Genomic DNA, 24,960 nt, shown 5'->3' with positions numbered 1-24,960 from the left:
AGACAAGGAGTGTGGAACTCATACTGTTCTCCAGGTGCCACAGTTTGTCTGAATTAACATCTAGCTCTGCGCTGTCGGGTCAGTGATAAACAGAGAATGAGAAAACAGCTGGCTGAAAATGAGAAGGATGAAGATACCTTCCCAGCCTTCAGATTTTGAGATTTTAAGAATGCAAATGCATTTTAAATAAACCATTAGCTTTTCCGTAAGAATGGAAGTCTTTCCTTCCCAGGCAAAATGCTCTACGACAGATTTTCTTGATATTGGAGAGGTTGAAGGAAAATGTGTAAAATGCCAACATCCAGCTTTTAGGGGGAACTTTGTGTTTCAGTGTTAGGTAGATTAGTAATATTTATGCTGTTGGTGAAAACAGGATGAATAAGCAACAAGACCATTGTATTGCAATAAAATACAGATTTACGGTGGGTCATGAAGACTGGAAAATACTAGTAAAACATCCGAGTCATCTGCTATCTTTGGGCTCTTTCACAGAAACTTGACTTTTTTCTAAGCTCTTCTATAGAGCATGCTTTCCTGGTTTAGCATCTTGTTACAGATGTTGGAAGCTGGCTTGCAGGGAAATGAAACGGCCCAAATGTTTATTGTTAAGCTCCTGCCTGAGGGAGTCTCGAGTGCTGTGGATGATTCTCACTTGTGTATCTTTTTCTTTCCCCTTTCAGCAACCAACGTATGTTCAGGCCCTGTTTGATTTTGATCCCCAGGAGGAAGGAGAGCTGGGCTTCCGCCGGGGAGACTTTATCCAAGTCCTTGACAATTCTGACCCCAACTGGTGGAAGGGAGCCTGCCACGGACAGACGGGCATGTTTCCACGCAACTATGTGACCCCAGTGAACCGGAACATCTAGAGATAAAATATTAGAGATTATTTAAAGAAACCAGAGAAACAGTAAATACACATACAGAGCCTAACTGCAGCCAGTGACCTAAAATCACACGGCGATAAAACCTGAGTTACCTTTCACCGTGAGGTGATCCTCCTTCACTCAGTACGGAACTTCAGGGGCCGGGGGGGGAAAGAGTTCAACTTACACACCAAAACTTATCTTTAAAAAAAAACAGAGAACAAAAAAAAAAAAGAGAGAGAGAAAAAAAAAAAAGAAAATAACAAATTTCCTCAGCTGCTCCTGGGTTACCCCCTTTCATTCACTCTTCTTGTTTCCCCGTCCTCTGTCCATCAGTGCATGAAGTTTTAATGCCATATAAAGTCCTAGCCATGCAGTTAAAGGAAAAGGGAGAAACTCTGCTGGTATTTTCTCTCTCTGCAAACGGTCTTCATTTGACATGAAGGGACATGAGAGAAGAACCAAATCCACAGTCCTGCCTTTAAAAAAAAACAAAAATCATCAGTCTCTGCTTTTGCCTTCAACATTCAGCTCTTCTTGCCTGGGAAAGATGAGGTGTTAATCTAATTTTTATTGTCTCTTCTCCTTTGGCACTTTCTTCTGAAGCTCAGCAGCTTCCAAGCAGGGGAAGGGAGAAGAGTTGTGTGGCTTTTTGTTTTGTTTTGTTTATTTCTTTTGAGTCACAGAGCTGCTTTGAGAAACTCCAACGTACAACTGAAGTCTGTTAATGCTGTGCTGACAGCTTTTTTGTTTTTTCTTAAAGGTGTACGGTTGAGCACATTCTGTAATTTTTTCCATAGTGCCTTTCCCTTATTTTCTTTTTTATTATTTTTTAAGTTAAAAGGACAGTCCAGAGCTTTTCAGAGGGTTTTTTTTCTGCCTATGTGTAAATAAATACTTTTCGGGGAAGGGTGTAAAGGAGGGTGGTTTTATCAATGGACATTCGAGAAAAATCTACAAACAGAGATGGAGCTTTAATCTTAAGATTTGTCTTACTGTTCAACTTTCCTTATTCCAAGGAAAATAAAATCAAGGCATTCAAGTGGCAGCTTAGGCCGCTCAGAGGTGGGGAGCTGCATCCAAGAGCCTCAAAAGAAGTAAGAAAAAGGGGGAAGTTATGACCAGGAAAAATGAGAAAGAATATTTTGGGGTGGGAGGGTTAAGGGGGGAATTTGAGAAATAATAGCCCTGAGATGTCCTATAAAATGTACATTCCTTTGATGGAAAACTTTATAATGCAGAGAAACCTCAAGAAATAGTGCTTGAAAAAACTTTATGCTATTAGTGAATGTTTCTACGTGATGCATGTAATCAGCCTGTCTCTTTGGCCTGGATAGGGAATATTTGCAGTCGTGTTGCTCTTGAAAAGTGGGGTTGGCATCACTGTTCTCCAGTTTCTCCTCCCTCCTCAGGTCAGTGTTACTGTTGAAGTAGACTCTCCCCGCCCCACTCCCCATTCACAGCAGGCTGTGTGATGACTGTAATCCCCACCCCGCACCGTAACGGCATTTCTTGTGGCCATTTGCTCCTCCACCAGAGCAGTGTGACGTTAAATTGGACGGAAAGGAAAGCAATCAAGCCGCACCGCTCTCTGTGCCAATCTTCAGTTGCGTTATTTTTTCTTTTGGTGGCCATTTGGCTGGATCCCTTCACCCCACCAACGAATCCAAAAACTGCAGTGGAGATCTCCTCCCGCCCTGCGGAAGCACGGGCAATCTTTGGTTGGAGGGTGCCTTTTTTTGTACTATGTGTTACAAATGTTTTATTCCTGAGATGGACTCTGCCTTACACTTTAATTTTCCAGCAGATGAAAGAGAGAGCTATCCTGTAGAGTATTACTTTCTCCCCCTCTCCTTGCTAGCTGTCACTCACTTTCTTCCTTCTTTGTAAAGTGATTGGAAAAGGAATCTATGGCATTCTACACCTGGACCATTTGATTGTTTCCTTATTTTGGAATTGGTGTATATCATGCAGCCTTGCAGACATATGTCTTGTGTGTGTATATATATTAAAAAAAAAAAAAATCAGTGTTTAAATAAAAAAGGCCTATGTACTTAATCCTTTAACTCTGCAGCAGCATTTGGTAGATAGTAATTAACTGTGAATAATAAATATACATTGAATTCTTCACTTGAGCATCTGTCTGTTATTTCAGTTAACTGACCAAAATATAACTGATCCACCTAATTTATAGGATATTAAATTGCAATGGGAGGGGAAAAGCCTTAAGGTGTGCTCTGGCCTGAAACACTCAGATTCTTTAGCATTGTAGTTGAATCTCAGCATTTCTGGCTGAATTCATTACTCTTTCAAGTGAAGTCACCGGAAAGCGGTGTCACTTGGCACGTGTGGCATTACAGATAGCGAGGAGGGGGAAAGGAGTGATCCTGTCGCTTCCAGGATGGAAGGCCACGTGTCTGCTGGCCAAGTGGGAAAGCGGCGCTTTTCTATTTCCTCCCTTGCTTTTTTTTTTCTAAGCTTTTTACCAAACTGCTCCAGTGCCCCCATGGTACGGACCGAAGCGTCGTGAGGAGATGCAGCGGGTATTGCTGGGGTTCCTCGCTGAAGGCTGGAGGAGAAGACGGACTCGTGTAAGCCCAGCAGTTGTGGCTCTGGCCGTCACGGGAGCTGTTGCTCAGTTCCACTGCTGCTGTGCAGATCATTTTTTCAGGTTTTCTTGCCCCAAAACATGGGCCTGCTCACTGTAGGAGGAAGGTGTGCGGGCGGCTCCTCCCCAGCCTTCAGTTGTGTTCAGGAAGTGCCTGTGAATTTTGTAGTCGATTTTTAATATACGATAGGGAAAGGCTTACGAGGGGTTTGGGTTGGTTTTTTTTAACGGTTGCTTTCAGTCATTGTGCTCAAATGCAGATGATGTCAAGGAGTCTGTGGCTGCCCAGAAATGCCTGGATATTCTTAATTTGTGTCAGTGAACATCGAGGTCATTTGCAGTGTGATTTGGAGTTCTTGGCTTTTTTTGTAATGCTGTTAACAGAACATGTTGCTCTAAAACTGTGCCCTATTCGTACCTTGGGTATCTACTGAAAAGTGCAGAAGAATCTTCCGTTCCTTGTGGTTTACAGAAGGAAAAACATCTATTGCGACTGCGATTGTATAATGTCGAGGCCCAGGCCGTGGTGGGAGAACTGCTGTAGGCAAGCCATCCCTTCACAGGTGTTTTCCAGTTGTGGGTCAGCAAAGCTGGTGGTGAGCTGCAAAAATACCCGAAATCCCGGTTTATTTGACTGCCGGTCGCCTGCTCCACCGAAAGGCCGGGCCCTCCCCTCCGTGCGGGCCTTGCTTCCCGAGGCCGAGCCCCCGCCATTTCGGGCACCGCGCTCCCCGGGGCACCGCTGCCGGACTACGTTTCCCAGCGCCCCCCGCGGCAGCGCGCAGGCGCAGTGCGGCGCGGAGGCGCCGGCGGGTGGGGCGGCCGTGGCCGCGGTCAGGCACCGGCCGGCGGCCCCGCCCGCGGTTTGGATCCGTATCTCCTCCTCCGGTACCTGTCGTGGGGCAAAGGGGGCTGTGGGGAGAGGGGAGACTGCTTGTGAGGGGGTAGGGCTTGTGGTGAGGGGGTAGGGCTTGTGGTGAATGGGTTCTGTGTGACCCTTGGGGTGAGGGGAGGCTGTGGGCCTTTGGGGTGAGGGGAACTTTGGGATGGGGGGTGTCTGTGAGGTGAGGGGAGCAAGGCTGTAGACTCTTGGTGTGGGAAGGAGCCTCTTGGCTGGAGAGGGCTCACCGGGGCCCCTGTCCCCCTGCTCAGGCTGCGGGGACACCAGGAGGCATGGTGGGCTATGACCCCGAGGCCAAGTGCGTCTCCACGGCAGAAGCAGCTGCAGCAGGATCAGCATCTGGCTTCGTCACTCGGGTCCTTGTCAGTCCCTTGGATGTCATCAAGATCCGCTTTCAGGTACCTTCCTCGTGGCATGCTTGTGGACAGGGGTGAGAGAGCCTGTTACGGAGCAGAGCTGCTCTTGTCCTGGGTGAACTGGTCACTTGTGAAACCAGAGAGCACTAAATCTGCCCGTCAGCACTCACCTACATTGTATACAGGTTATGCAAGGCAGTAGGGCTATCTTGTGTCCACCGCTTCTGTTTATATAACTTAACTTATATGTTTGAATGGGATCTTGTGGTTTTTTGTAGTTTGTTCTTCCTCTTTTTCTGAATGATCGCCGCTATCTGACTGAATTTCACCATCATCCCTCCTGATTGCTTTTGTGTTGCCTGCATGTTTTTATTCTTTTAGAGCCCTACGTAAATAACATCCCAGTCAGTTCTCAATGTGGTTCTGTGGGAAGGCAGAATGTCATCTCTTAGCATCGGTTGGCTGACAGGGTTGTGAATTCCTGAACTGGACACTTGAACCTTGTTGAAATGTGACATGGAATTGAAAATATTTTCTCTATTTTCCTCCAGCTTCAGATCGAGCAGCTCTCCTCCAAAAGCCCAGGGGCTAAGTATCATGGCATCTTGCAAGCTGTACAGCGCATCTTCCAGGAAGAGGGATTGAGAGCCTTCTGGAAGGGCCATGTTCCTGCTCAGTTCCTTTCAGTTGGCTACGGAGCCGTTCAGGTAAGGTGACCAGACATCATCCAGGCCCAGCGTACATACATAGGGCTCTGCTTTGCTCCTCTTCAGGCTGGCTGCGTGGGCAGATGCAGAAAGGTCCAGGTTTAAACTGTACTGATGCACGCCAGCTCCAGTTTCAAAGACGTGTAGTTGTATAATGCTGATGTATCGTTCTTAAGCTAATATTCCTGAGCTTGCTGAATGGCCAGGCTCGAGGAGAGCTGGAGCAAACTGAGTTCTGTTTGTGTCTGGTGTCACAGACAAGCCTTGTTAGGTCCTGATACTTGGCTTTGCTGTTCATGTTCCAAGCCTGTGTAGTTTTTTGCTTTGGTTCACGCTGTCGCCCTAACAGTAAAAAAATCAATGAAGCTGATGATGGTATTTTACACAGCATTGTTATGCTTAATTTGTAAGTATTAACAACATGTTTAATGAGCAGTGGTTGAAAGAATAAGGGGAAGCATATCTGTAATATAGCAAATACTCTTCAGGATACATACACCATTAAAATGGCTTTTTGACAAACCTGAATGCAAGACTTAGCAGAGTGTCAGAGGTCAGAATATCCAAGCATTCCCCAGGCTGCTCAGTGATTTTCACAAGGTATTCTTTGAGCACACGCTCTGAAAGTTTGCAAGTTGGGAAGGACTTTCCAAGGACAGAGAGGGAATGTGGTTACAAGAGGTGGGTGGAGCTCTTTTGGTGAAATGAGAGAGGAGTGGGAGATCCCTGTCAATGATAAGGATTGACTCCTTTGCCCTGTGTGTGTTTGTTTCTGTAAGTTCATGGCGTTTGAAAGCTTGACAAAACTGGTGCACAACGTCACCTCGTATGATGCCCGCGATTCCTTTGTGCACTTCGTCTGTGGAGGACTGGCTGCTTGCACGGCCACTGTCACAGTTCAGCCTGTCGACACGCTGCGCACCCGCTTTGCTGCTCAGGGTGAGCCTAAGGTATGGTTGGGGATTAATGCTTGAAATTATCATCCAGAGCAGTAGCAGTATTTCATGTGTATGAGTACAGGAGGTTTGAAAAGCACGTAACAGTCTGTGGATTAGCATAAAGGAGCAGGTGCTGTTATTGGGCAATGTTTGCACTGTTGCCAAGTTATCCTCTGTGCTGTTGACACAGCTTTCTTAATTATGTTTTGCTGCTCCTGACTGTGTTTGACTCCTGACAGGTGATCCAGAAAGGAGAAACTGTCCTTAACAGGATAACTCAATTTTCATGTTGGCTGTTGTCCATTTATAGGAGCACTCCCCAGGCTGTCAAACATTGCGTTTGAAACTTTCCACTTGCACAGAGTCATGTTTAGATAATGATGGGGGTGATACGTGAAACCAGTTACCTTTCACCTGTGTTTCGTGTTCTTATTTGTGCAAGAATTGGTCTCCATGCTAATTAAGTCTGTAATACCTAGATTTTTATGGGTTTGTATCAGAGCCATTTCTGGTTTTTGACTTAGCCTGCAGTAGAATCACAATATATATCATATGAATTCTGTTGTAGGAGCAAGCAGAGCTGTTCAGAGAAAAATAAATAATCATGTCTGTGATGCAAGTGGTCTCAGGCCACAGCTCTCAGCTCTGTGCCTTGTTTCTTCCCCTCAGAAGCACAGATTGGATGTGGGATACAATGTCACGCCAGGACTTTCAGTGCAGAGCTGTCGACCATTCGTTCAGTTCGTCTCCTGTGGCTCAGAGGCAGTTTTAGGTTGTCAGTTTACTTGTAAGAGTCACCAGGGCTTAGCTGAGAATACTGCGTGAAGATGTACAAAATCACAGTGTTCGTGGCTGTGTGCTGAAAATCAGTCAGTTGTATTTTGGGCAGTGGGAAATGCCTGCCCTCGTTACTGGGAAATAACCTGACCTTTGGTTTGCTGTTTCTAAGCCTGTTTCACTAGAGAGTCAGCCTTTCCTTTATTGTCTAGATCTATCGCAACCTTCGCCATGCAGTGGTGACGATGTACCAGACAGAAGGGCCTCGGACTTTCTATAGAGGTTTGACCCCAACAATCATTGCTATCTTCCCATATGCTGGTCTCCAGTTCTCCTTCTACAACATCCTGCAACAGTTTTCTGAATGGGTGATTCCAACTGAAGGCAAGAAAGGAGGTAGGCACTTGGGACAGTGCTATCTGGAGAGAAAGAGAGGGTGAATGCTCGTTTTGGAGACTGACATAAGCTCAGTTTTCTGTCCTATCACCTTTTTTGATACAACATCTGAAAAGTGTCTCCGTTTCCCATCTCTCATTCTTACCCCTGCACAGATATTGCAAAAGTGAAATTTCCAAACAGCTCCTGTTATGGAATAACCATGTTGGAAATGTGAATGGGTGGGAAAGTGAAGTGTCACAGGCCAGGGTACTCTCTTGAGCTGCGTCACATTATTGATGCTGTGGGAAGAAGACAGTGCTGGCGTAATCTTTCTCTATTTTATTAGTGCTGCGGAGACAGGACTCTTGGATTTCCTCAGGAAACCTGCTTGCAGATTCCAGCACAGCTGGTACAGAGGAGGATCCATTTAGCCTAATTTTAAACTACCAAGCTCTTGATTCAATATTTTTATGTTGATTTCTAGCTCCGTTCTAAGAGAACCTCATCCTGATGTGACCTGTCACCTTGACAGTTCTATATACTAGTGCCTCCCTGAGAAACAGTGTATGCAGCATCAGCGTATTTTGGTTCCTCGATGGAATTTCTTCAGTAGAGGAGCTAGATTTTTCAATATCATGTCTGCTTACGTATTTTTAGGTGGGAGAGGCTGATGCTGGGAACTAATGTTTGTCAGGAAAAAGTCTAATATCACAAAACTCATTTTCCACAAGCCTTTGAAATCATCAGGCAGTGTCAGCTTGTGACTTACTCCAGAGTACATCAGTAGGAGCAATCAGGAGTGCAAGATTTCCAGTGCCGGGGCTTTTACTTGAGGGCATGAAAACTTGTCCATCCACTAGTGCCAGGTTCTCCGGTAACTGGGAGTTTCTTGTGCAATGCCGCTTGGTAGAGCAAAAGGGTAAATCAGTGAAATGAACCAAGAAGAGCTGTTACACTCTGGCTCCAACGGACAGTGCAAGCCTGATGCCGAAGATACGGATTGAGGTTCAGTGGGCCAAACTATGCAGAAGAGGTGGTGTAACTTTAAAGGGCCTTTTTGGCCTTAAGTCTTTTGAAAAGTGATTTTAACTTACCTCTCATGATCTTCAATGAGAACTCCCTGCTAATCCTCTTTTTTCCTTCCCCGCTATCCTCTCCCCTTTCTGCTTCTCAGGCAACGTTAAAAACCTTGTTTGTGGCAGCTGCGCTGGAATCATCAGCAAAACCCTCACTTACCCTTTTGACCTGTTCAAAAAACGACTGCAAGTGGGGGGCTTTGAGCATGCCCGGGCAGCCTTTGGGCAGGTGAGAAGTGTTGGAATTGAGTGGTTTTCATAAGTACGGATTCGCATCGAGAGAATCCAAAGCCAGTCATCACCAGAATGCAGTGATTGTTCACCAGTGGTACCTGCTGTGTTCAGGTTCGGGTTGGGAGCTCCCAGGGAACTTCTGGGAGCTGAGCGCTGGTCTGGCTTCGTACTGGGAATAGCTGCATGAATATACTGGGTTCATTGAATGACATTATCCCACATATCCGTGCTCTGCCTTCTACCCATCTCTGTCACGTTGACTGTCTTGGAGCTGGGGATGAGTTAGGCAGCAAAGGGGTTTCAATATACTTTACTTTTCTAGTTGCAGCTTGTTATTTCTGATTCAGGACCAAATTACTAGCAGAGGATGACACTAGCTTTATGCTGGGATCACCCGGCTATCAGGATCCTTTTCTGCAATTAATATTTTGATACGAGGAATGAGCACTAAGAGTTCAGCCTGTGTCTTTATAGCAGAACAACCTGAAATTCAAAGCAAATTAAATACATCCTTACCACCTCAAAATACACTGTAAGACGAATACAGATCTTTCAAGGAACTATCTCTTCTTCCATGAAATGTGGAAAATTTCTTTTTTCCTTCAAATTCATTGGATCTGAGAAGCAAATCAGTCTGTACCTCATGAAATGGGATAGGAGTTTGAAGTCTTAACCCACTGCATTGGATGCTTTTCCTCTGCCATTGAGGTACAGAATTTGGTTTTAATATTGGTATGTCACAAGATGTTAAACCTTCACAGTGTGACACGATGACAGGCAGATAGCTAATTTAGAGACTTCTAAGGGCTGTAGCTTTGTTTTCTTTCTGTCAGAAAACTGAAAAGATGTCCCTCCTTAGAGAGTGAAGGGGGTGGAAAACAGTAGCAGCAGTCTGAAATAATGACTTCACAAATTCACACCATAAATAATACATACAAGATTTTATGGCCATCCAATTAGAATGACCTGCGTAAGCCATTGCTGACGCAAAATACGTACTTTTCCTTTACCCCATTCTGCAAACTGACTCTCTGAAGCTTTCAGTTAGTTACAATAATAGCCAGAAAGGTATCTCCAGGCTGCACGTCTAGGTTATGTTTCTTTGGTATTGTTGGGGCTCTCTGTGTTCTTTTCCAGTTAAGCTGTCCTGGATTTCTCTTGTAATCTTTTTGCCGTTTCTCTCCCAGGTACGGAGGTATAGGGGTCTCCTGGACTGTGTAAGGCAGATCATGCGAGAGGAAGGCCCGGGTGGATTCTTTAAGGGCCTTTCGCCCAGCTTGCTGAAGGCTGCTGTCTCTACTGGCCTTATCTTCTTTTGGTATGAGCTGTTCTGCAGCCTCCTGTGTGCCCTGAAGAGCCCTGACAGCACTGCGAGGAAGGAGGGCTGAAAGGGGCATGGATGTGGCTACCTGGTGTTCTCCCGGAGGAGGAGAGACTGATGGCCTTGCTCTGCCGTGAGCCTGTGGGAAACATCAGAGCTCCCAGAGCTCCACCAGCCTGTAGGAAATCACCTCCTGGGACCAAGCAGAAGGAGAAGGCGACTGCAGTTCTGCTGAAGACACTGAACTGCTTTGCTGAAAGTTGTTCAGCTGAGCACTTTTTTTCTCTGTCTCCTCTAATATCGGCGCACACGTGGTGGGAGGAGTGAGGAGCCAAGCAGACAACTACCTTCCAGAGGCTTTGCTCTGAAAAGCCACCCAATAAAGCGGGTGAATTCCTGTGCTTGCCCTGGATCACACAGAGGGGATCCTGGCTTAAGTGCTGCTTAACCAACATAACGTCACCTCCTATCACTGCTTCTGCACAGCTTTATTTCTTTGCGTATGGCCTGCTGTTAGCACCATATTCTTTTCTCTGTGTTGCACAGCTCTGTCCTGCTGTTGTGAAGTCAGTTAAAACCTCTTCAGCGTGCACAGAACCTCAGTTTTCCTTTTCTTTGCTGCCAGCTGCTGCTTCTTGATTCCCACTCGCTGGCCACACATTCTCAGCCACCTTAAACAGAATCTTCTAGTGGATCATGCTGACCTGAACTTTCTTTAACTCTCGTGAGCTTGATTGTATCCTAAGTGCCCATTTTTCTTCCTGTGTGTCTTGGCATACATCTCTTACATGGTCTCAGTCATGCTTTTTATGAGTAGACCTGCAGGTTAAGAATCCCACTCTAAGGGGTTTTAACGCACAAGCCCAGTTCTTACTTCAGGGTTCTTTGCATCAATGCAGTGAGTAACCAAATGCTGCGTAGAGTTTTAGAAATATCTAGTCTTAAGTTGGAATAATGAAGGAAAAGTCCTGTGGAAACTAGTAAATGTCTGTCTTTTTTTTTTTTTAATACCGCCTTTGAATGTTTTTAGCAAGTGTTTCTGTAGTGGCCTCAAAACATTTCTGAACCTCAGTCCTATACTGGTGCTAACAGATGTTTTGACAAGATCAGCTGAAGCGAGAGGACTGAATGTCAAATTGGAATCGGTTGGCTTAGCCGGGTGTTTGACAGAAAGGATGGTTGAATTAGAGCTGGAGAAGTAGGTTTTTTTTCTGGAGTTTCAAAGGTTTTGTGAACGGTTAAAAAAAATCCAAATGACTCTTCTGATTTACGTAACAGGGGAAAAGGAAAATTACTTTCTTCCTCCTCTTTTATTCTCTGTTTTTTCAAGGTGAGCAGGGTGTGGCTGGACCAGTGTGTGGAAGGCAGATTTCCAAGGAAGAGCTGCTGTGATACGTTTAGTCATCTGTTGAGTGGTGGATAGGGCAGAGCACGGCAGTTATTTAGAGGATGGTTTGATGGTTCTTCTCTTAACGCAGAGCTTTTTGTGGCTCTTTTGCAATTTTCAGGGTGTTAATCCCACATGGCCTGGCCAAATTCCAGCGTGACCAATTCCATTCTGTTGACGCAGCTTCTCCTGGCGGTTTGGAGCGTATCAGCGCTGCTCACTTATCCCGAACTATTGTGAGAGGCTGTTTTTAAAGAGCAGCTGTTTCACTGGTGGCTGAGATATCTAGAGAGATTCCTTGCAAGCCCAGGCCAGATAACTTTGTGTCTGCTGTGGTCTGAGATCTTGGAGTGCAGAGTGGCTGTTTCACTGCAGGTGACTTCAAGAGCTACGTAAAATTAAATTCACTGAGCGGTGTCAGTGTCAGGCAGGAGACTGATGTGTGAGTCTCCAGGAGGGAGCGTTAGCTGCCTGTACTGTGGGCATTTTTGCTTCGAGGAGAAAATGCAAAGAATGTGGAGTAAAGTTTCTCAAAGTGCCTCAATCCTATTGGCATTTTCCTGTGTTATTTAGGCTCTTCTGAGATTCCCCCAAAATCTCCTTAACAATGTTTTGCCTTTGTTTATTTTTTTATCTGTTCTTGGAAAGACATCATAACCCGTAATGAACTGAGCCTCATGGCATCCTTCCGAGGGAGAGAAATGTCTCATTTCAAAACAGACACAAAGAGGTTGGGGTTGTTACTCTCTTTTGGCTGCTGGTGGAGAGGAATGGTGTCATGGTTAGCAGGGACAGGACTGGCCGCAGTAGAAAATTTTCTGTGCTGACCTGGGCTTCCGTAGGCAATCAGGACTCATCCATCCTGTCTAAACATTACAAGACTCTTGTTTTTCATTTTTATGTCAAAGAGCTGCTGTTAAACTGCACAAAATAGGAGGAAACTGGTTTGGAACTCAGCAGTGGGAATCGCAGTCTCTGAAATAGGGGGTGAGTTGCTTTGGTTCCCACAGTGGCAAAGAATAAAGAACAGAAAACTGCTCTGCTAAGATGATGTTCGAGTGTGCTGTGGAGATTGAGGAACAGCTTTAGGAGCCTCCAACGTGGCTGCTCTGCAGAGAGGGCAGCAATGGGGAGTACAGAGCAGCTTCTCCGCTCTGGGATAGCTTTTTTTCCCCTGCTCTGCATTAAATGAGCTTCCTCCATCCAACAGATGGCAAAGTTGGAGTTTAGGTGGTTGTGCCAGTCTGGCCCAGGCTGTGGAAGAGACACTCCCTGGTCGGAGGGCTTTGGCACATGCCCTGGTTTGTATGCAGTACCTTTGGGATCTTAGTTATAACGTTACCGGCCCATAAAGGCACCTGTGAAGGAGAAAGACTTGCCAACCTCAACTCTGTGATATTAGAAGTTGCGTCTGACAGTCGTTTCGTCACTCACCTCTGGTCAGCAGCGTCTGTCTCCTAAATTTCCAGTTTGCACTTTGCTAAGTGGGAGTCGCTGCTGGGGAAAGGACTGTGACAGGAGTATTGTTTTCTCTTTGGGAATGAGACTGGTTTAGTGCAAAGCGCTAGGAGGAGAGGTCTTATTTCTGGTGCTGCTCTGGCAAAACACACGCCGTTTGACGCTGAGCATGCTGGAATTAGAGGAGCGGGAGACGGGAGACGTGTAGTCACCTTGTTCTCCCATTCGCTGGGACAGATTCGCTCTCGGGAAGCGCGTGCACCGGTTCAGCTTCAAGTGACTCAATGCGGTGGGTGGGTGACCGGCTGTGAGACTGCGCCGGGGTTTGCCCCGTGGGGTGGCTGGGATTTCACTCGGGTGTAATCCTATCAGCGGGGATTTGCCTTGCCTGCAGTTCGCCTCACAAGCCGTCCCCCAATTGCGCTTGTTTTCTTCTAGTGCCTTTTACCATCAGAACATCCAAAAGCACTGTAGCGGGCAAAGCGTCCAACGCGGGTTGCGGTGTGGTTGTTGGGGGATCCACCGTCGCTCCGATGGGACGGGAGAACATCGACGCACAAGTTGTGTGCTGGATGCACTGTCTCCTATTCTCAGGTTGCTCGTCCAGAGCTGCGTAGCAGCACTTTTGAAAAGAAATGAATGTTTTGCAGTCGGGCTTGGAAGAGGTTGTGTTCGATTTGGGTTTAAGTTTCTCTTGTGATGTAGAACTGCGATTCTCTGTGGCATTTTGCTGTGTTGCCTGGGTGGATCTTCTGCAGCTGCTGTTGTCTGAAGGCACCCGAGCACGACGCGCACAACGCGTGCCTACCTTTGAGAAAGGTACATTAAAGATTTTGTTATGCTCATGTCTGGCCGCAGTTTGTTTATTCTTTTCCTCCTAGTGCCTGCGCTCAGCTGGACCCCGCAGGGCGGCCGTGCCCCTCCTGCTGCCCAAAAGGGAGGATAATTGGAGCCCAGAGTTTGGGGCAGCGGGAGCTGGATGGTTTTCCCTTCCCGTGGCTGGTTTCTGGGTGCTCATCACCATCAGGCAGAGCCCCCCCGTCCCCTCTGCGATACAGGGTGACACTTTGGGTCTCGCTGTTGAGAACCGCACCAAGAGGGATCGGCTGAGGGGGGTTGTGCAGCCCCTGGGGTCCCACCGCTGTCCCCAAGGGGGACTGTTGGAGCCACCCACCCATAGTGGCTGAGTTCAGGCTCTGTATCAGCCAGGCCACGCAGCACTGCAGGAAATATTCCCCAACTGCTCATTCCGTGTTTCCTGAGGCTGTTTTGCCGTCCTCTGAAGGCTGTGAAGGCTTCGACCCCCGAGGGGTCTTTCCCTGCGAAATGGTTGGGTGTTTATAGAGAAAAATCGTGAGGTCTGTTGCGCCTCGCTCGGCTCTGGTTGCAGTGAGTTGGTTTAGTGCATCTCCCCTCTCCTGGGTTTTTTATTTGTTTTATTTTCTAACGATTTTTCACACCGCTGGGCTGCCGCCCGTCCTGGCCCTGAGGGGAGGGCGGAGTAAACGCGGTTTCCGCCCGGAGAGCGGTGGAGCCCTGCGGTTTTCCCCGGGAGAGCCCGGCCGGTGCTCGGCGGGGGCTCCCCGCGGGGACGGGGGCGAACCGGGGGGCGGGGGGGGGGGTGAGCGGGGCTGCCGGCCGTGCCCGGGGCTCAGCCCCGCCGTGGCCCGGCGCTCGCAGGCGGTGGCGCTGCCGCCGCTCTCCCGCCCCGTCCCGGCCCGTCCCTCCCCCGGCTGGGGCGAGGAAATGACCTAAGAGGAAACCGGGGCCGGGGCGGCGGGGCCCGGGACTCTCCGGCGATGCCCCGGCGACCCGAGGACGCAGCGGGGACGGCCGGCAGGTCGGTGGGGCTGCGCCCCGCTCCCCCTGCCCTCCCCGGCGACACCGCGGGAGGGGGGCTGCTTTCCCCGGGATCCGCCGCCCCCTCCGTCCCGGGGGCCCTTCGGAGCGGCTCCCCCACGGGGCTGAGGCGAGGCGAGGCGGCGGCGGGGGTTCCGCGGGGCTCCGGTGGCCGAGGAACCGCGGGCAGGGGGCGGCTGGGCGGGGATGGGACGGGGGTCCCGGGAGGCTGGTGGTGCCCCCCGGTCGGGCGCGGGCGGATGCTCAGGGGAGGCGGAGGAGACCCGACCCGCTGATCTTCTCCCTCCCTGGCCACGGCCGGGGCACGGCCAGCCCGTCCCGCCGGGTGTGAGCCCCGCAGGGCAGGGCCCTGGCACAGCCGCCGGCTGATCGAGGACGCGAACCCCAACCACATCAATCCCCGGGGGAGCTCGGATAGTGGGGACCGCTCACAGAGGATAACGCTGTGCCCCGTGTCACCCACTGCCACCAACCCTTCAGGCAAGGTGGTGCTGGCAGTGGGATCTCTAGCACAGACGAGGCCTGGCTGGTTTTATGCGTCGTGGTTTGCTCTGGGCAGGGTTATTTGGCACAGCAGTTCAAAGCAGCCGTGCCCGTCCCCAGAGCCGTGGGGATGGATGCTCCGGGAGAGGCGCTGGGCGGTGGTGGCAGAAACGCTGCCGGACGGGCTTGGGCACTTGTTGCTTTGCTGCGTGCAGCGCTGAGCTCTTGCCAGGTTCCTTCTGCGTGGTGATGCTGCTGGTGGGACACAGGGCTGCTGTCAAGCTTGGGCCGCTCTGCTGGCAGTGCAGAATGGTGTGAGTGCAGGTACAGAGGGAGAGAGACGGTGCAGAAGGAGGAGAGGTCGGCTGGGAAAGTGTTTGCTAACAAGACACGGCACAGAGGTCACCCAGCTGCTTGGGAATCCATCTGGACAAGAAACCTCTGTGCAGGACCCAGGGCAGGGAACCCTGCGCAGGTGAGAGCTTTGGCTGCGAGAGCGGTGTGAGCAGGTTGTCACCCCACAGGGGCAAAATCTGCCCTGGGCCTTGTGGGGAGGGCAGAGATGGGCCTCTACCCACCAGTGAGGTCTGCTTTCTGCTCTGGGTTACTATACGTTGTGCCATGGCTTCATGGCAAGTGGTGTGTCCGAGGGGTCGGGCTGCCTGTGGTACATGTCCTGTGTCTCTAAAGGGCGACGGTCTCTTCGGCTTTAGTCCGGGCAGGGACCTGTTTGCAGAGAGGGGTGAGTAATGGCCCAGGAATTTCGACAAGCTGGCAAAATTCATTTGGCTGATTGCCTTCTCCCGTTTGTGCTGCGGGTCTGGCCAGCCTGGCATTTTGCATTCGGCAAATCGTCTCGTGTGCGTGTCAAAGCAAGCCCTTCTCTCTGTGCCGTGCGTACCCTCTTGCTGCCTTCACTGTATCACGAAGCAGAAGAAAATTAATCTAGAGACTTTAGGAGCACCGTTGGTACTGCAGAGAGCTCTGCTTGACTGCAGGGGGGTGAGACGGGAGCTGTTGGGGTCGGGGATTTGGCTGCAGAGGTTGCTGTGTCTCGCAGGGAGCGGAGGGAGCCTGGCTCCAGCGCGGGAGAGGTGGTCTGCTCGCTCTGCCGAGTGTGCGTTGGATGCTTTGGTGCTGGTTTGATTCTACCCAGGCTTTTGTGCAAAACCAGCTGAATTGGTGTTTCAAAGGCACAAGCAAGCAGCTCCACGGGGTGCTCCTGTGTGTGCTTCCCCGTGATATGGCCACAGGGAAGCCTTCTGAGGGGAGATGGATGTATTTTGGGGCTGCCTTGATGTGGTGTCTGCTTTGAACCTGCAGATCAACAGACTGAAACACATTTTTCATATAAGAAAAACGTAAAGGCTCTGAAGATGAAGTTCAATCATAGGCTGGTAGGAAGCAAGGCTTAAAAAGATGTGGGAGTGAGGTTTTGCTCCAATCTAGGGCCACAGTTGGGTGCCCTAATAACAGAGGAGTTTCCTTGGAGTGGGGGCTGTCAGGGTAACAGCCAGTGCTCCAGCACTAGGCGGGATTTGCCAAACGGCTGGGTGAAGGGCTGCCTCTGTCTAACTAAGCTCTGTTTGCTCTTTCCCCAGGGACTGTCACTAGCCCATCCGTTGCCCAGACTCCTGCCCTTGGAGGAAGCCAGTCATGGGGGAAACAGGCAAAGAAGAGTACAAAATACAGTCATTTGACAGCGAGACTCAGAAGCTGCTGAAAACAGCCCTCAAAGGTCAGCAGGGTTTTTACGAGCTTCTCCGCCACATGCAGCTTGGCTGGTGGATAAGGCTGGATGCTTGGACCTCTTTAAGGAACAGCAATTGCTATGTGTACAAAAGCTGTTTCATAAACAGGTCCCGTCAGTGGATCTTCTCCAGGAAGGTCTTTGCTCCCTGCCTCTTCTTGTCTTCTCTCACCTTCTCCCCGACGTTTAATGCTGCAGCTGTTCAAACTCAGCTCCTGGTTCTCATCCTTTTGGTTTTCCCTGATTTCGGGGTACCCTCCTCTCCTGCTGCATCCCAGCGTCTCTCCCTAGATTTGGCCTCTCACCCCTTTGCAGTCCCTAGTTCTTGCTCTCTGGCCCATACCCCTATGGGGCTGTCTCATCCTCATGGTCCCCGGGGTCTCCTGCTCTCTGGTCATGTTCAAAGCCCAGCAGGAGTTTGCACATGTGGCTCCCACTAACCCAACTTTGAGGCAGTGCTGGGATTTCAGATTCAGATCAACTTGGTGCTTCCCCACATTACCTGCTTTCCTCTATCACTTTCCCATCACAATGGCTGTGTCTCAAGCCTGGGAGGACCATGCACCGCTGAAGATGGTATCTCCAAAGCAGCTGGTGTGCAAGAGGAGCTGTGGCTCTTGATGTAGGAGTGAGCATGAAGTTTTGCAACATATAACGTGGTTGTACCAAGCCCTGCGCTGACCTTGGTTGCTTTCCAGGTACCCCAAAGCAAGCAGGGCACAAAGGGTGCTGGGTTCTCACAGTGTTTCTCCTCTCCACAGACCCTGGCAATGTGGACCTGGAGAAAGTGGCCAATATTATAGTGGACCAGTCCCTCAAAGACTGTGTGTTCAGCAAGGAGGCAGGACGCATCTGCTACACCATCATCCAGGTGGGAGCTCCTTGTGACCTGGCAGAGAAACACTTAAGCTGTGCGGGTTGTCCCTAAGCTTTGTCCCAGCCCTGCGCTCTGACCCCTCTGCCAGCTTCCCTCTTCTGCTGCTTGCCCTATGCAGTGCCAGCACCCAGACGAGCAGCTGGCGAGCACAGGCTGTTGGTTACAGCTTTCCTGCAATCACGGGAGGGTCTCAGCATGGTCCTGCACCACCCAAGCGCCAGCTTTCCCCCACCCCTCTCACACCCCTGTTTCATCCCTCCATCCCGCTTTTGTGGGCTCATAGGCAGAGAGCAAACAAGTCGGCCAGAGTGTTTTCCGGAGGAGCTTGCTGAACCGGCTGCAGCAGGAGTACAAGGACAGGGAGGACCTGCGCGCCCGCTCGCTCCAGGCATGGATCTGCTACGTCACCTTCATCTGCAACATTTTTGACTACCTAAGGGTAAGGAGCTGGAGCAGGAGCTGCTGCCCAGGGGGCCCAGAAGGGCCTGGGCATCCAAATATGTCAGGGCAGGGGTGTTGGATGGGTGCTGTACAAAGCCCCAGGGCCGTGGGTTGGCCGTGGGGGGCCAGAGCCGGTTCCTAGCACGAGGATGGTGCCGGGGCTGGTGCTACCTATGGGCAAGCGAACAGGCTCGGAGAGGTAGAGCTGTCTCTGGGAACAGCCGCAGAGTCTGAGCTTCCTCATTTTGTACCCAGTGTTTGAAATCCCCTGATTTGCCAGCTCCCAAATGTCCCAGATCGAACTAGTTTAGTTGCCATGAGGTCCCAGGGGAAACCGTGAGTGCTCGCGTCATTTCTAGCCCACGTACTGACAGGGGTTGTCTGCAAGCCTTCGCTGCAGTGTGTGTACTGGGATGCCTGCTTGGAGTAGATGTAAAAATGATGCAAGGAGAGCTGCAGGCAGGAAAAATGCTGTTGCAACAAGCGTATTTCCCATCACTGCCTGCCTGCATTTAAAAATAGATGTTTTTTTACATCATTTGTTCAGCTTCTCTGGCTCCAGGAGACTTGAACGTCTGGTCTCCTACGTAAATCCCACCAATACAACATTTGGCAGCACAACTGAGTTCTGTTCCCTTCTCCTTTGAAGAGCAGTGGGAGAATGACTATTTAAAATAGCTGCAGACTCCTCCCTTTCTGGCCCCAGGTTGATGATGGCTCCTGCCTCCTTCCAGGTGAACAACATGCCCATGATGGCTCTGGTGAACCCCGTTTACGACTGTCTGTTCCGGCTGGCGCAGCCCGACAGCCTGCAGAAGGAGGAGGAGGTGAGTGCAGGGAAGAAGGCTGCGGTCCTTTTGTCCGGCCAGGGACCAGCAAACACCACAGCCCAGGGCAGGGATGCGGTCTCCGCATCTTGGTGCAGAGAGCTGCCTCCCCGGTGTGTGCCTGAAGGAGACCCACTGGGCAGGAGGGTTTGCAGCCCGGAAGGAAGCAGGATGGAGGTGCAGGTTGTGACTCCCTGGCCCAGGCTGCGTGTCTTCCCTCAGGGCAACTTTTCTCCCTATTGGGGCCCTATTAGGGTTTTTTATATCGTAGCACAGTCCTCCCACCCCTGCAGCTCATTGACTTTCCCCTCTTTTCCAAAGACCCAGTTAGTGCCCGTTTCCTGCAAAAAAATGGACTTTCTCAGAGTTTTAGCTTGTGTTCCAGCCACCTCCCTCTGTTCTTGGAGGCATCTCCTTACTCTGGCTTCGGCTTCAGCCTTGTCTCCGTGATTCCATCTCATCCTGCAGAAAACTAATGATTTTCCACCTGTTGTGGGTGCATTTCTCTGGCATTTTTGTCTGAGAGGCAGGAGAGTTGGCAGGAGAGTTCAGGATGTGCTTTTCCAGTGCTTTTGGCAGGAGAGACATTCAGCTTCTCCTGCCTCCTGGATCACAGCGACTTAGAGGAAGCGGAGCCATCACCTGCTGGAAATCCAGACCAGAGGGAACGGGATGAATTGGTCCATAGGTGACCGATAGGGACCTCCACAAAGATGTGCCAAAGCTCCCTATTCCTTTGTACTCATCCATCTCCTTCTCTTCCATCTGAAGGTGGACTGCTTGGTCCTACAGCTCCATCGCATCGGTGAGCAGCTGGAGAAGATGAACTCCCAGCGGATGGATGAGCTCTTCTCCCTCCTCCGAGATGGTTTCCTCCTGCAGGAGGGGCTCAGCTCCCTCTCCCAGCTCCTGCTGCTGGAGATCATCGAGTTCCGGGCTGCCGACTGGAAGATGACGGACGCTGCCCAGAAATACTATTACAGCGAAGTGACGGATTAACCTCTCTGCAGCAGCGGTGGAGAGATGTCCCCAGCACTTTCACCAGCAAGCTTCATACCAAGTTTGAATTGCTTTTCACGTTAATGTTTTTCTAGCACTTCCTGTAAATAGGATTTATACTGACTAGAGCCTCTGGGCAAGTAACTGCCAGGCTGTGACTGGTGCTAGCCTGACTTTGGAGGTTGGGGGAGGTGGGAAGGGCAGGGCACATTTAACCCAGCAAGTTCTCCCACTGATTTGGTCTAATATTGGGATACTGCCAGCAGAGGGCAAGGAAGGATTCTAGCTCAAACCAGTGTTTTACGTGGGTGTTAAGGCAGGCACAGCGTAGGCTGTGAGAGCACCTTGGTTGACCCGAGAGCCAGCAGAGCCGCGGGAGGTAGAGGGGAAATCTTTCCCAGCTCATGTTGTACCTAGTTCTTGGGAACAAATCACAGAAAACGCTGTAGCCTCACAAACAGCTCAACCGAGTGTTGTTTTTCCCAGACTCCTTCTAGCACAGCAGCTGCACCTGCACACACAGCCTCCCCCACGGGTCACGAGCCACCGATACCTGCCACAGGGCAGCCTGCAGCAGGACAGACAGGTCCCTCAGCACACATAGCTACCAACAGGTTTTATAAGTTTTATACAGTAACTGTCATGGATTTTTTCAGAATTTAGCGAATTTCCACTATGGTATGTTTCTTATAAGAAAGGGAGAGGAAAAAAGGAAACAAAATAGTCTATTGAAGGATTTTTTTCTAATAAAATTTTTCCACCAACGCGTGACCCGCTTTCTCTCTATGCAGCTGCTGAGCTATGAACAACTTAAAGGTTGCTCCTGACTGTAGCCTCAAGGCTGTGATACTTGTTTTCTCTTCCAGTGTTCAGCATGGTGTTCAGCGTGGCTTTACACAACCAAGGTAGTTGGAAAAAGCTGTGTGAGATTCAAACAACAGAGGCAAAGGTTTGGAATCGAGAAACCGTCCCCACAAAACTGGTTTTATTTTTTGTGTTAACATTCGCATCAAACCTGTGCAAACAATGTTGCTGATGACCAGAACCAGAAATGAAAAAGGGCCTTTTATTGCCTTTTGTGCCAATCACGCTAAGGCTGGTTATGGTATAGAAAAAAATCCAGCTCTGCTTTTAGCTGTGCAGCCAAAAACGTTGCTGAATACAGGAGCAGAGAGACTTAAAAGTCCCCAGGAAACAGGTAAGTGGAAGATTATTTTGTACAGCATTGCTCTAAGAAAAACATCTAAGGCTTGTCTTCACGGGAAAATGATTAAGAAATAACTAGAGCGTCCGTGCAGGGGTTGGCAACTCTTTCAGATTCCTCCTTCCCCCATCCAAACAAGCACAAAGGAAATGAACTTTGTGGGGATGGGCTTTCCCTGGAAGCTGTTCAGAAGCTGTCTGGAAGGGATCTTCCACCTCTCCCTCTTCTCCACAGCTTCTCCGAAGCAGGTGGCCCTGGGGCTCTGCTCTCCAGGTCGTGGGGCTCATGGTGGCATCGTGTCCCGTGCACACAGAGTCCCTACCACCAGCGAAAGTGGGCATAAGCCCTGTTGGCCTCTGCCATCTTGTGCAGCACGTGCTTCTTCTTGATGATGGGCCCTTCATTGTTGAAGGCCTGGATCAGCTCCTGGGAGAGCTTCTCAGGCATCATCGTCCTACGGTTCTTGTTCTCCCTGCACTCAGTGATTAACCACTTCATGGCCAGGAAGCGCTTCCGATTGTCCTTCAGAGGGACCGGGACCTGCGAAAGGTTTAAACCATAAGTTATGGCCCTGTGAGGGTGCAGTAACCTGCTCTTCTCCAGCATTCATACAAGTCCAGCTGGACACGTGCAGATTTACACCATGCTGCTCTCTGCAGTGAGACCAGCTCCCAGCAGTCGATCTGTGCCAATTCACCTCCTCTGTCCACAGAAACTGGCCATTGCTACCAAAATGGAAATTCTGATCAGCCCTGGCTACTGCCGGCAGACACTGGTCTTTGTCAGGACTTCTGCCCTATTTGGGAACTGGATTGGGCTGGCAGAAGTGGGAGGTGGTCACCACTCCCCTGCATGGAATGACAGGGAAATGCCTCCACATTTCATTTCTCCATCAGATCTTGAGTGTTGCAGAAGCCATATTTAGAGCCAGGTTCTGCTTGTGTTTCAAACATGATGCTGTATCTCATTGACCTTTCCTGCTGTGCTGACCTACCCCAGGGCTTTGGGACCTCTACCCAAGCAACGTGGTAGAGCGGAGAGGATGGGAATGGTAGTCCTGGGACTGCCAGGTCTTTTGCTGCCTGTCACTGATCTCTGTCTCCTTGGACAATGCTTGCTGCGTACTCCTCTTATCTAGTCAGCAAAGCAGAGACCACTGCTGACAGGGGGACTGCCACTCTCCCAGGCTGGGGGCCTGACCTTGGACAGGGTTTCTAGGTGCTGTTTTAACCCCAATTGCAAAGTGGCTCTCTCTCCAAGGAGAGAACAGCTTGCGCTGAAGGGGTGGAAACCATTGCATCAGCTTCCTTAGCTAATTCTCTCCTGACCAGATGTGCTCCCAGGCCTCCCCCTTTCACCTGGTAGGTTTTGCCTCCTTTTGTGATGCTGCTGAGCCCAATGATGGGCTGGCAGTTTTTCAGAGCCTGGTGGAAAATAACGTAAGGGTTGCATTCAATTGTCTCCTTCTCGTCTTCTGGAGCTTTGTGGTACTTCTGCAGCTGCTTCCTCTTAATGGCCTCTAGAGTCTTGGGGCAAAAACAAGAAAGGAGACATGAAGAACAGATGGATTATCCCACTCCATAAAACTACATCACTTTTACAAGCGCCCTATAGGCAACAGGCCAGTTGGGGATTTTCTAACTCATGTTTTACTTCACCCTTTTCCAGCTCTTCAGTCTCTTTATCAGACATTGCATCTGGGGTGAGGGAGCCAAGTAGCACAGACCTGGGCCAGGAGCCCGGGAAGGGCAAGGACAAAGCGGAGACAGGAATACAGGTCTATGTGCACTCAGCATCCTCCCCTCCAAAGCCTGGCCTGAAGAGCCCAGAGCCTGAGTGTTTCTCTATCACAAGGAATCAGCAGTTACTTGGGGAATATTTGGGCAAGGTGTGTCCCCATTTCAATGGCTGGAACACACCAGATGGGACCACCAGCTAGTATCAGTCACGATAGGTCACAGCAGGGGTCAAAGCTATATCATATAGGTGACACAAGCTATACAGAAGATAAGGCATGAAAGAGAGCTGGAAGGAAGATATTTTGAGAAAATTATGTTTTTAAGGGTATACTCTGAGTTTAAGGTTTAGTGGTGGACTTAGCAGTGTTAGGTTAATAGTTGGACTCGATGACCTTAAGGGTCTTTTCCAAGCTAAGTGATTCTATGATTCTACATAAGGTCCAAGAACAATAAAGAGTGGAGAGAGAATGTTCTCCATTACGCTGTCACAACTTGGTCTGTGAGATGAATGAGGCTGGGGCTTGTACAAAATGCACAGCTGATCAGGTAAATAATGGTGTATTGTGTGTGCAGAGGGAAATGTGTTAGGACGCAGAGATGACATGAGTTCTGGTACTAATTCCAATGGGCTTGACCTCCCAGCCTTCCATTTTATATTAACATAATAGTGAGAAGAAACTTAAGTTCTCACCTGAGCCATGAGGCTTCTGGCCAGCACTTTATTTCCATCCTTCATCATCATATTGGTGAATTTACTGTAAACACAAAGCCAAATGCGATCTGATTTAAATTCTGATTTTATCACCTACAGAAATAAGCCCCCCCCTGCCTTGTGTTGTTCCCATGGTTAAGTTTGGGTGCTGCTAGATATGCTGTAATTATCTGTAATCACCATCAGTCAATGGACTGGCTTTGTGGGAAAAGATTAACCTGAATAAAGGGATTGTGCTGTAACAGAAGAAAACGTGGCACAGCAAGTGGAGGCTGAGGAGGGCAGGACAGCACAGCTCCCAAGCACTTTTGCTCCACAGGACCTAGCTGTAACAGCGGTGGAGATGATGCTTTCTCTGACCTGATCATAGGGTCGCTGAACACGGAGCTGGAGACCGTGGGAGGAGCAGCTTTTATGGGTTGAACAGCCTTAAGCTCCAGTTCTTCCTTTTCTTCCTCCGTCAGCTCCTCCGGAGGTTTCTTAAACAATTCCTTGTTCACTTCTGGCTCTAAGAAACTGGGGTTGTAGCGACTCCATCTCACCTGCGTCAGCCTGCAAAGACAAGAGGCGGGGGGCTGTAAATTGACACGATCTGTCGTGAGGAGGGTGTGGAGAAATGTGAACGCATCTCAGAAGGACATGTTACACTCGAGAGGCGTCTCCGCCTTCCTCTCCATCGCTGCTTCTCTCCCGCAGCAGAGCCAGAGGCGGAAATCAACAGCAAGGCCCACAGTTTTGCTGCAAAACTGTCAGACAATGCCCACCCCAGACGGACGGGCGGAGCCAGGCCTCCCCGCCAGGCCCTGCCTGTCCCCACGGGCCGGACTCCCCATAGGCCTGACACCGCCAGGTCCCAGGCTGCGGGCGGCTTATCCGCGGGTGTCCGGGTACAGCGTACACCCCGCCCGCTCCCCCGGTCCCGCTTACCGGGGCAGCCAGGCCCGCAGCCGCCGGCTCAGCCCCGCCGCGCTGGGCGCCGCCATCTTCCCTCCGCGCCCGCTGAAGGGGGAGGGGGGACGGTCCTCGGCCAGTCCCCGCCCCTCCCCGCACGGCTCTCGCGCGGT

The 24,960-nt window shown here is 50.1% G+C and overlaps 4 protein-coding genes across 6 annotated transcripts in view; 3 read left to right on the top strand and 1 right to left on the bottom strand.

The window, feature by feature from the left end:
• GRB2 (growth factor receptor bound protein 2) overlaps nucleotides 1-2,996 on the top strand; it is a 47,713-nt gene extending 44,717 nt beyond the window's left edge. For both annotated transcript variants that reach the window (XM_074160408.1, XM_074160409.1), the window contains one exon: nucleotides 681-2,996. In XM_074160408.1, coding sequence (XP_074016509.1) covers nucleotides 681-866 — 186 coding nt within the window. In that variant the 3' untranslated portion in view covers nucleotides 867-2,996. The remainder of the gene's footprint in view (nucleotides 1-680) is intronic.
• Nucleotides 2,997-4,274: 1,278 nt separating this feature from the next.
• On the top strand, nucleotides 4,275-13,848 carry SLC25A19 (solute carrier family 25 member 19). The gene is made up of 7 exons (XM_074160404.1): nucleotides 4,275-4,359; nucleotides 4,624-4,770; nucleotides 5,280-5,435; nucleotides 6,215-6,385; nucleotides 7,363-7,546; nucleotides 8,703-8,833; nucleotides 10,026-13,848. Exons 2-7 carry the CDS (start codon nucleotides 4,645-4,647, stop codon nucleotides 10,224-10,226), a joined length of 969 nt encoding a protein of 322 aa, XP_074016505.1. The 5' UTR covers nucleotides 4,275-4,359; nucleotides 4,624-4,644; the 3' UTR covers nucleotides 10,227-13,848.
• An 886-nt stretch (nucleotides 13,849-14,734) lies between these two features.
• Nucleotides 14,735-21,324, top strand: MIF4GD (MIF4G domain containing). Of its 2 annotated transcripts, XM_074160406.1 has the most exons (6): nucleotides 14,735-14,844; nucleotides 16,949-17,085; nucleotides 17,859-17,968; nucleotides 18,258-18,413; nucleotides 19,150-19,242; nucleotides 20,014-21,324. In XM_074160406.1, the coding sequence occupies exons 2-6, from the start codon at nucleotides 17,004-17,006 to the stop codon at nucleotides 20,239-20,241; spliced, it is 669 nt and encodes a 222-aa protein (XP_074016507.1). In that variant the 5' UTR covers nucleotides 14,735-14,844; nucleotides 16,949-17,003; the 3' UTR covers nucleotides 20,242-21,324. The 2 variants fall into 2 exon arrangements, with proteins under 2 accessions (XP_074016507.1, XP_074016508.1); XM_074160407.1 differs by lacking the exons at nucleotides 14,735-14,844; nucleotides 18,258-18,413.
• MRPS7 (mitochondrial ribosomal protein S7) lies at nucleotides 21,195-24,892 on the bottom strand. Its single transcript, XM_074160405.1, has 5 exons — nucleotides 24,824-24,892; nucleotides 24,257-24,448; nucleotides 23,876-23,939; nucleotides 22,804-22,971; nucleotides 21,195-21,985 (listed from the first exon to the last, which is right to left on the bottom strand). Exons 1-5 carry the CDS (start codon nucleotides 24,877-24,879, stop codon nucleotides 21,764-21,766), a joined length of 702 nt encoding a protein of 233 aa, XP_074016506.1. The 5' UTR covers nucleotides 24,880-24,892; the 3' UTR covers nucleotides 21,195-21,763.
• Nucleotides 24,893-24,960: the final 68 nt, after the last annotated feature.

This window comes from Numenius arquata, chromosome 17 (assembly GCF_964106895.1).
Source record: "Numenius arquata chromosome 17, bNumArq3.hap1.1, whole genome shotgun sequence".
NCBI classification, from domain to species: Eukaryota; Metazoa; Chordata; class Aves; order Charadriiformes; family Scolopacidae; genus Numenius; species Numenius arquata.
Note: the sequence above shows the minus strand (reverse complement) of the source record. Positions and strands in the feature narration are given on the sequence as shown.